At 45.4% G+C, this 10,054-nt stretch overlaps 1 protein-coding gene across 5 annotated transcripts; it reads right to left on the bottom strand.

The window, feature by feature from the left end:
* Positions 1-20: 20 nt before the first annotated feature.
* On the bottom strand, positions 21-9,950 carry LOC122377565 (protein phosphatase 1 regulatory subunit 7-like). Of its 5 annotated transcripts, none has more exons than XM_043357711.1 (9): positions 9,775-9,950; positions 4,249-4,297; positions 3,805-3,846; positions 3,437-3,507; positions 2,886-3,082; positions 2,439-2,601; positions 2,068-2,184; positions 1,545-1,736; positions 21-1,151 (listed from the first exon to the last, which is right to left on the bottom strand). In XM_043357711.1, the coding sequence occupies exons 2-9, from the start codon at positions 4,262-4,264 to the stop codon at positions 978-980; spliced, it is 972 nt and encodes a 323-aa protein (XP_043213646.1). In that variant the 5' UTR covers positions 4,265-4,297; positions 9,775-9,950; the 3' UTR covers positions 21-977. The 5 variants fall into 5 exon arrangements, with proteins under 5 accessions (XP_043213646.1, XP_043213645.1, XP_043213644.1 ...); XM_043357710.1 differs by having other exon boundaries at positions 9,862-9,950; XM_043357709.1 differs by having other exon boundaries at positions 9,759-9,904.
* Positions 9,951-10,054: the final 104 nt, after the last annotated feature.

Here is a 10,054-nt window from a genome sequence, read left to right as displayed (position 1 = left end):
CGACATGAAATTGTTCGATGTATCCATCAAGCATGTATTGCCTACATTTTCGACCATTTTCATTTAGTTCAACGATTCGCGACCTGTCGCATCGCCTATACTGAAACGAGACGAACTCAAAAGACCGACACTGGTGCTAACTTTACGACAACCTCCACTAAACCTGCGGCATTATGTTAAAAAATAATCACTGACAGCAGAGTAATACAGCATTAGCAACTGACAGACCCTAACACGAAAGACATCTCACTCAAAGCGGCATCAATCAGAGCGGACGAAGCGAACCGGACACTCACGCTTTGGAGGTGCGCCACGGCGCTGCATGTGTCAACGAGACCCGAATCGAGGCGGGAATGGGACGGTCCTCTCGGCAGGGCCGCCGCGTAACGACGGAGGCGGGTGTCTCCGACGGACCCGAGTCAAATGCTGCTCTTCATACATACCTTACGCACTCTCTCACACAAATGAATCCTATGCCGCCTGAGGCACTTGCATCCGCAATAAATTCGGCTAACAAAGCGGGTTTCCATTCAATAAACTGTCACAAAATCATAGCAGCCAGCAGGCACGTACTCTATAATGCTCTTAGCAAGGTTTGGGAAGAATCTGGAGGGGTCTCTCATCTGCCGGCTAATATGCAAACACACTTTAATCTCTTCCACTCGATGAATCGCCTTCTTTTCAAGCCTAGCGTGGAAATGCCACTGTTCCTGACGAAGACTGTGCTGACCCGCGCCATACGGTGGAAGTACACCATGCAGTTTACGCACGGAAATGAAACCAGAAATGGAAACGAAAGTGCTACTCGGACATGAGCTGCTCTTTCACACTCTTTTGAATTACTGTCCGCGAATACGCCACAAATCTAGCCTCCTGCCCACCCCGGCCCGACGCTGTGGCGTAGATTCGTCGCAGCCCTTTATGAGACTGACCGGCGTGGGTGACCTAGGCGGCAGCCAATGGGCGGCCGGCACGCACTATCGCGTCAGCGTGGCGTCGATCTGCGTCAGCGAGGGCAGCGCCAGCTTCAGCTTGCGCCGGTAGTTGACGTCGTTGGCCAGCGGGTTTCGCTCCAGGTAGACAGTCTGCAGCTGGGTGGCGGCCGCCAGCTGATCCACGTCCTTCCAGTCCGAGATCTGGTTGTCGTTACACTGCGGGACAGAGCGGAGAGGTTACAGGAGATCGCAGCGTTCGTGGATGATAAAACAGAGACCGATATCTATTTCAAGATCAACATAGGCACTTCAACGAAAAAATGTTGTTTATAAATTACCTCGTTCTCAAATCTGACCTATGATGGTTGTACGATCTCAGTCCGACAGCTTTTCCCATTCCATCATCCATCTCTCCCTGATCACCGCCCCGGAGTCATAGTCATAGTCATAGCCATAGTCAGGTTTATTAAGAGCTCCATAAAACATGGCTTTTCTGCCCTCTCGTCAATACAAGTTGTAAAAAGACGAACACATAAACTATCTAAAAATATGTCCTAAAATAGCGCTCATCAAACGTTACCCTGTCTTCCCCCGTAGGACGTCACCTACCCAGAACTCCTCCAGCTCGGTGAGGTGGGACACGTTCTCGATCTTGGCTATCCGATTAGAGGCCAGATCGAGCGTGTTCAGCTGCGTGTTGTGCTCCAGGCCGGCGATCTGGCTGATGCCGTTCGAGGAGAGGTACAGCTGCTCCAGCTTGGTCAGGCTATCCAGACCCTCGATTACTGTGATACGGTCACTCTGGAAATGGAACGGAAAGGAAGAGTTATTGTGAGGTGGAACGCGGGATTCTGAGGAGAAACGACAGCAAAGGCTTACAAAGTGGATAGTGATAAAAAACGATAAGCAGGATTTGAAAGATAACGCTTAGGAAACGTGTCAAAGATGTACTGCCACAACTACACAAAACAATAACCACAAAGTGCAGTCCATAACTATTGCCCTACGTGACCGAATTACCGAATAACAAAACAGCTGGTTAAGTGAACGCCACAAATGGAAACGCCGCAAATGAACTCGGCTCAGTACTCGGGTCAGAATACCTACTAGCTGAACATCACCATCACATCACCTGAAGACTGAGGATACGAAGGTTGACAAGGTTATCCAGGTTCTCAATCTTGTTTATTTTGTTCTTGCCCAGGTACAGGCTGGTCAGTGTAGTAAGCGAACCAAGGTTGTTGATTTTCTGTAAAAAAGACAGAAGGGAACAAGTGACGATTGATGATCGCGTTAACGGCGTAATGTCTATACAGTACCTAAGCAACCAATACTAGAGCTATGCACACTGATGTAGTTTGAAACGGCGACTAAAATCAACAACTCAATCAATACTCCAGCAAACTAAAACCAACAACAGCAGGAAAAACGAACAAACATCTAAAAATCGAACTGAGTACTGAGCACTGACACACTGACGAAGTAAGCGCCACGCTAACTGACCCGAATCCTGTTGTCACCCAGCTCCAGCATCTCTAGCGACTCGAGGCCCTCCAGGTTCTGAATGACCGAGATCTTGTTCATGCAGAGGAACAGCTTCTTCAGCTTCTTCAGGTGAGAGATGTTCTCGATGACAGTGAACCGGTTCACGGACAGGTCCAATTCACTGCAGAATACAAAAATCGTGTGTGAATGTTGTGCCCAAATGACGGCTAGTGGGCAAAAAATTACCATTGAAGCTCGCTAGATTGATATCGCAAGCCCCTTCGATTCTGATAGCTATGGAATGTATTTCATGCAATACTTTATACGTCTTTAGTAGGTAAAGGTACACACACTAGCGACACATTTTCCAAGTGAGCTCCACTGGTACAGCACAACACACTGTGACTTAACACGTAGCAAACAAATAAATGTGACCCCCCCCCCCCCCGCCAGACGTCACCATACGTGAGGTTGACGAGCGTCTCGAGGCCCTCGATCTTGGTCAGCTGGTTGTCGTACAGGTCGAGCTCGGTCAGCGTTACCAGCGAGCTCAGACCCTCGATCTGGGTGAGCAGGTTCCAGCGCAGGCAGAGCGTCTCCAGCTGCACGCAGCCCTCCAGGTTCTCAATCTTCTGGATACGCTGGTGGTTCAGGTCGATGTCCTGTCCAAACGGCGGCAGATGCGGCGTGAGAGCGGCCGTCTACATACATTCATACAAATATTTGTTGAAAAAGTGCTAGTTCGAAACGGGAAATATTACCCACACGGAAATGTTCATGACTGTAGGTAATAGATGGTAGACATCGGAGGCGGGGCGAATCGGGGCTCAAAGCAATGTGCAGGAAATAAATTAAGTGGAGCGTAGACTACTTTGTAGTGCATCTCATTGCACTCACTGCACATAACACAACACCCGTGTACCTACAAATAACTAAAAACAATCGAAACGAGAGTAACTTAAGCCAGCTCTGATAAAGTCTAGCCGCCCTCAATGCCTCGCACAGCGCCTACTCACCAGAATGTCGGGCTCGAAGGTCATTGTTTTCATGTCGCCCATCTCTCCCTCCTCCTCCTTGTTGTTGAGGTCTGAAACGATGATGGGAGACTCAGGTAAAGAAACAAGCATAAGACCTCTTAAACGTCTGACAAAAATTTAACGCCTAAAATGTTTGAAAGGGTCGGTAAGAAATCACAAGGCAGGATCGTTAACGGAAAGAAAGGCTTTAAACATCCTCCTGCAATTTAACTCAAGGCATGACTTTTGAACTAATGCCTCACACATCTGCCGTAGGATTTCTCAGCAGCTGCAGCTCAAATTATTTACATTTAATTCACTTAATTGAGCTGAATTTCTACAGCAACTAACAGTCTAAGTGGCCTTACCCATTTCCTCCTCACTGGAAGTGCTCAGGACTTCTTGTTGATCTGAAAAGGTGATAGGGAAATTAATCAATTTCATGACATTTCATCCTGGCATAATAAAACTTGCTTCAGTCACACAAGTTGTTAACTCTGTGAGTACACTATTTCAACTCTAACATCAATCGGCTACCAGACATCCACTGAGAAAAATGCTTCAATAATTATTAATTACTCCACATCTGCAATAGTCGCTCCCAATAACTAAGCCACTTCAATCCTTCTACATTAGCCCTGTCCAACCTGTATGGCACAAAACCTCACAGTATAGCATGCATATTTTAAAGCCATTAAATTGTTTGTAAGAAAGCATAGTGAGAGAAAAGATACAAATTTCTTTCACTTAGTTCACTTAGTTCTACTTGTGATAAAAACAAGTAGAGTATTCAGCTAACAATCCATTCATACCTGGCATAGCTGACATCTGTTGCAGTATCAGTTCACAAACAGCTTAACCCTGAAAATGAATAAAATGACACAGATATCGTGAACTGGTTACATTTCGATATGCTTCATGAAAAAATTGCCAGTTATCATAATCAAACCCTGGAGTCGTGAATGCAAAGCATTGCCAAATGTGAGGTGCACTGGTTTTGGGGAGTGGCTCATAAACTGCACATGTATCAACAACCACGAATCAGAAATAATCTAGTGACTGAATACTAAATCATGATTGGCCAAAGACCTCCATAGAAGCTATCACTGGCGGATCCAGGGGGGGGCCACCGGGGCCATGGCCCCCCCCAAAAGCCTGAAAGGGGGGGGCCAACATATCTTTTGCCCCCCCCCAAAACGCTTGGAGAAAAATTAATGTGAGAAGGTTGCGTAGTAGATACCTACTAGAATCAGCAGCGTCATTCAATAGCGTAGAGAAAGTCAGGGGCGCGGGAACTACTTTCAGACTGGGGGAGCACACCATAATAGAGATCAACCTAGGGTCCCCCCAAATCTAGTTTTCTCACCGGTTTTAGGCCACTTATTTTTCATCCCTTGGCTTTTTCAACAAAAAAAGAAACAGTTGCAAAAAAGGACGGTATTCCGTTTGAAAGTTGTGGGGGCACCGCCCCCACTGGCGGATTCAAGGGGGCCACCGGGGCCATGGGCCCAAAAAGCCTGAAAGAGGGGGCCAACATATCTTTTGGCCCCCCAAAACGCTCGAAGAAAAATTAATGTGAGAAGGTTGTGTAGTAGATACTTACTAGAATCAGCAGCGTGATTCAATAGCGTAGAGAAACCCAGGGGCGCGGGAACTACTTTTAGACGGGGGGGGGGGGGGGGGTAGGTCACACCATGATAGAGATCAACCTAGGATCCCCCAAATATAGTTTTCTCGCCGGTTTTAGGCCACTTATTTTTCATCCCTTGGCTTTTTCAACAACAAAAGAAAACATTTGCAAAAAGGAGCGGTATTCTGTCTGAAAGTTGTGGGGGCACCGCCCGCACGGCCCCAGAGTTGGGGGGGGGGGGGGCAAGCTGCCACCACTGCCCCCTCCCCCCGGTTCCCGCGCCTATGGAGAAACTACCGGGTTTACTAGCTTCCTTCATAAAGTGTCGTCATGTCTTATCGTCACCCGAGAAGGTCTTATTGCATAAATATCGATTGAGCTGTCAAGTTAACAAACTTGCTGTGGCAGCCTGACCTGACATGACCCGGCAACTTTTCATTCACGGAATATGCACAATAAATTTTTTTTAGGAAAACTCACTGAGTTTTCGTTGAAAAAAAAAAACTTGTTTTGTTTCGTAATTGTACAAGAAGCATATGAGGGACCTTTTTGTCCCTTACTGCGAAACGGTAAAAGACTTATTTCGGTCACAGCTCAGGCCAATCTCTAAGGGTCAGTCGGGTCACTTATTTCTTAAAAGGGTCCTTACGGCATCCAAGGACCAATTCCGGCTTTTGAGTGCGCCACATCAGCATTTGATGCTACGACAGATGTCGAAATCTGAATATATGTTACAGGCCGTATGAAAATTCGGTCTGTTTGCAAACGGCCTGGCCCAGTCAGGCCATATGAAACTACCTGAAAACACCGGCCGTTTGCAAACTATGACCTGAAATATCAGACCGTTTGAAAACGACCTAGTTAGTTTCGGCCTAGCGGATCCAGGGGGGCCACGGGGTCATGCCCCCAAGCCTGAAAGGGGAACAACATATATTTTTTGTCCCCAAAAACACTTAAGAAAAATGAATGTGAGAAGGGCGTAGTAGGTAGAGAGAAAATACCGTATCATTAAAAATCTGTGAGCTTGATAAAAGTGTTGGTCTTGTCTTCACCCAAGAAGTTCTTATTGCACACTTTAACCATGGATGAAAGAACCTTCATCCCCTGGTTCTCCTTCATCCATGCTTTAACTCTCGATCGACGTGTGAAGTTATCGTGTAAGGTATCATGAAGCCGATCGCGACGAAATTTTAGTACCCTCATGGTGACAAAGTCTGAAAATTTCATGACCCTGACCCAAGTGAACTTTGACTTGTGGCCTATTTCTCGAGACTGTTTGGCCATGTTGGAGGCCATGTTTGGCCGGAATAGCGATTCGGCGTATGTCGGCTCACATTATCCGCGCTTTTATAGTCTTTTCGTGGTTTAAAACGCTCAAACATGTGATATGATGTTGCTCCCACGCATTAGGGCGGATGCCAATGTCACCTTACGGTCAAGTCAGGTCATTGACCTTTGATGACCTCGGTGCACTTTTCCGAGTTTAACATGTTTCTAGGATAGTTTCGTTTAGCTGATTTTGAATTTAGCATTTTGCAGCCATTTGAACATTTACGAAGTAGTTTTGATGCCTTCGTATCATGTTACGTAGCTGCCAGTGGTAGTGGACACCTGCTATACGGACGCCCATAAGTACTCCTACTGGTTGATCTGACCTGACCTGCCCCGACATGGTCTAAACGCATGAAGAACCTATCTATGATCCAAACTAACATGAAATTTGTGATCAGCACAAAAAAAACGTATTACAGCCTTACTTTAGGAGGTTCTGACAGGTCCTGATTTTCCCGTCTTTTGGGTCTGTGACCTGACCTGGGCGGTGTTTCACGGCACGCTGCCAGCCGCTGCCAGCGCTGATGGCACTTTTGGTTTCAATGGAGACATCAACAAGCGTATACCCACAACACTACCGAAGGCTGACCTTAGCTCGCGGAATGCGCTGTCAGCGGCTGTCAGCACGACCGTGAAACACCGCCCTGGAAGGTCAACCAATGACCAAGGACCTTAAAATCGGGTATCATCGGATTCGTCTCGTCACTCACGGGCAACACGCCTTTTTTTTCCCGCGAGCTCTAGCTTAATCAGGGGCCGAACGGCAGGGGGTCCAACCGACACCTCCCAGCCCGCGAAGGCTGCGCCACGCACCGACCCGGAGCGGGCTAATTGGTCGACAAAAGCAATTTGAAGTGTTTTCAAAGTAATATTTAGGCTCGGGTTGGGTGGGCTACCATTTCTATTTTTTTATTTTTAGTTAAAAAAAAATATCGCTTCAGGGCTGTGACGAAAAAATAAGTGGCCTAAATCCGATGAGAAAACAGGATTTGGGGGTACCCTAGGTTTGGTTACTTGCAGGAGTTGGCCCCCCCCAAAACGCAAGTCTGGATCCGCCAGTGGAAGCTATTACACCAAGTGATAGCTATGACTCGCACCATTTCCAAACAACCAGGTATAGGGACAGGGTAGGATGTAGGTAGGTAGGTAGGAGCAGGGCCATATCCTAAATGTATGGATGAGGAGTAAAGTTAAGTCACCCGGCCTAGACCTAGATTGAGACCAATCTAGGCCTAGATTGGTAGGCATCCAAGAACATAAACTGAAAAAATTGGGTGACAAAACCTCAGACAGCATAAACATAACAAAGACAGCATAAGACAGCTTGTCAAATGTCAATGCTGTTTTACTGCTTTGCAAATGTCAATGCTGTTTTACTGCTTTGCAAATGCCCTATATATAGTATATACCAGGCAGTACCATCTGACCAGTCTACCTGATCATGACGGCAGCCCATGATTGAAGAGTTTTTGAAGTGCTGTAGAATTAAGTCTACCAGAGCTATTTTCAAACTATATGTATGCACCATCAAATAGTGGAGACATCTTTCTGTGAATTATCAATGGGTTCTTTTTCAATAAGCTTATCACTGTTATCCTTCACTTAAGAATGTGTTACAAGCTCCCATAATTCTGCAGCCTCTCAGCCACCAGCTGCTGACCCGCTGCAACAGTAAAGGGAAGGAAATCACCAGCGCAGTGGTTAGGACACCAACATCATAACGCAGAGGTCATGCAATCTCATCTCAGCAAGCGTGAGGCTTTAATCATAATTAGGAGCCAAATATTTTTTTAGTAAAAAATAAGCAAAATATATTAGTTGAGCACCCATCAGATCAACCATAAAATAGACTTAACCCGGTATATGTCAAGTTTAGGTCCTAACTACAATTGTGGCGCTGTTGATACGAATATAAAACAGCAAAAATTTTAGGTTTTAGGTTAGGTTAGGTTGTAGGTTTGTAGGTTTTAGGTTGTAGGTAGGTAGGTTTGTAGGTTAGGTTAGGTTAGGGTAGGTTTGTAGGTTGTAGGTTGGTAGGTTATAGGTAAGTAGGTAAGGTTAGGTCAGGTTTGATTATGTTTTTTTCTTTTATTTGCGAGACATGAGCATCATTTTTGGATTCAGGATGTCAAATAATGTAAAAATATGAAAAATTTATCAATGAACTCTTCTTAGGACTTAAACTTGACATTTACCCATTGCACAATGGGACCGGAGCGAAAATTAGCGCGACATCGGTACTTTTTCGTATTTCGTGCCCGCTTTTCACATGAAAAGGATGGTAGAATCCTAAAAATGGTAGTCGGAGTACTTTCTAAGCAATTTTTGATAAATTTAATTAATTAATCATTAATTAATTCATTAATTAATTGATTAATTAATCGGTTGACCTGCCCTGACCTCGACTCGGCTCGGTCACGTGATAAGACGGCAGCACCTGTCAGAGTGTCAGGCCAGGTCATGACGGCACCGGAAATTCCGATAAGCAAATAATGTAGCCACCAAAACCGTGAAGATGGGAATCTGATGGCCTACATGACTATATAACAAATTAATTACGGGTCAGAAAAGTGTATCAGAAACTCCGATAGAAGGTACGGATATGTCCGGACAAAACTTTAATATAGTTGGTACTTGGCAACCTTGTTCGATTCCTGAGGTTCTGTTACTCGCGGCTCCCGGCCGCGGCGACCTGGAGTAAAAAAAAATGCCCCTCATTTTCGCTGCCGCAGGCTGACGCAGCTAAATTATACATTTTCTGAAAGGCAATTGATTGGTAAACACCATATTGATAAAAGAACAGCGGGACCTAGCGGGACTTTTTACATCGGCATTCCAGAATATATATAACAGAAAAATTAACTCACAATTTTAAAAGCACCAAAAAAACTTAACATTTGAAGCGTATTTATATATTCCGCTATGAGTTTTTTCTTCCATCGTGTAGCCCATGGTCTAAACTATCAGGTAAGACGTCTAAAATATTGATAAAGCCGTCTAATATACATATTTTTTGCATACATTAGCTGTTATTTTTCTCCGTACGAAAACGGGTCTACGATGCTTGGCACAAAACTTTGTGTTTGGGCTGATGTGGCGCGGACGCTGTACACTATGGACGAAAAATATTTGCAGATTCGTGGTCCATGGACATTTCTGAACTACGTGACACAGTTTAACTCAATTTGGGAATGGTCGCCAAATCCACCAATGTCGCGCTAATTCCGGCCGCGGTCCTATCGTGCATTGGTCAGGAAGGCGAAATTGGAAGCACCAACGGGATAGGCATTTTGCAGTCGCAATGTTGATGTAGCCGGTATCGGTAACCCTGGCGTCACCGGAATGATACACCTAACATACCAAATATCTTATTTACTCGTTGCACCGTCACTCGCCGAATACCTACAAAAGGCTCGGGAAACAACAATAACTGGTCCTAAACCACAACGCATGAAACACAAACCCGCTGCAATATTTAGAAATCATGTTCAAAGATTTGCTTTTTTGCTGTCATCGTTGAAGTTTTCCGGAGCAAAATTCTCTTTTCTCAGCTTCTATTGGTCGATGGTTCAGTTGCTATGGAAACTGGCGACTACTTTCACTGATTTGTGTTCACACAACAGGTTCACGAATATGCTGCTGCCCGTCTTTACTGC

The sequence above is a fragment of the Amphibalanus amphitrite genome, unplaced genomic scaffold (genome assembly GCF_019059575.1).
Source record: "Amphibalanus amphitrite isolate SeventyFive unplaced genomic scaffold, NRLGWU_Aamphi_draft 000047F_arrow, whole genome shotgun sequence".
NCBI classification, from domain to species: Eukaryota; Metazoa; Arthropoda; class Thecostraca; order Balanomorpha; family Balanidae; genus Amphibalanus; species Amphibalanus amphitrite.
Note: the sequence above shows the minus strand (reverse complement) of the source record. Positions and strands in the feature narration are given on the sequence as shown.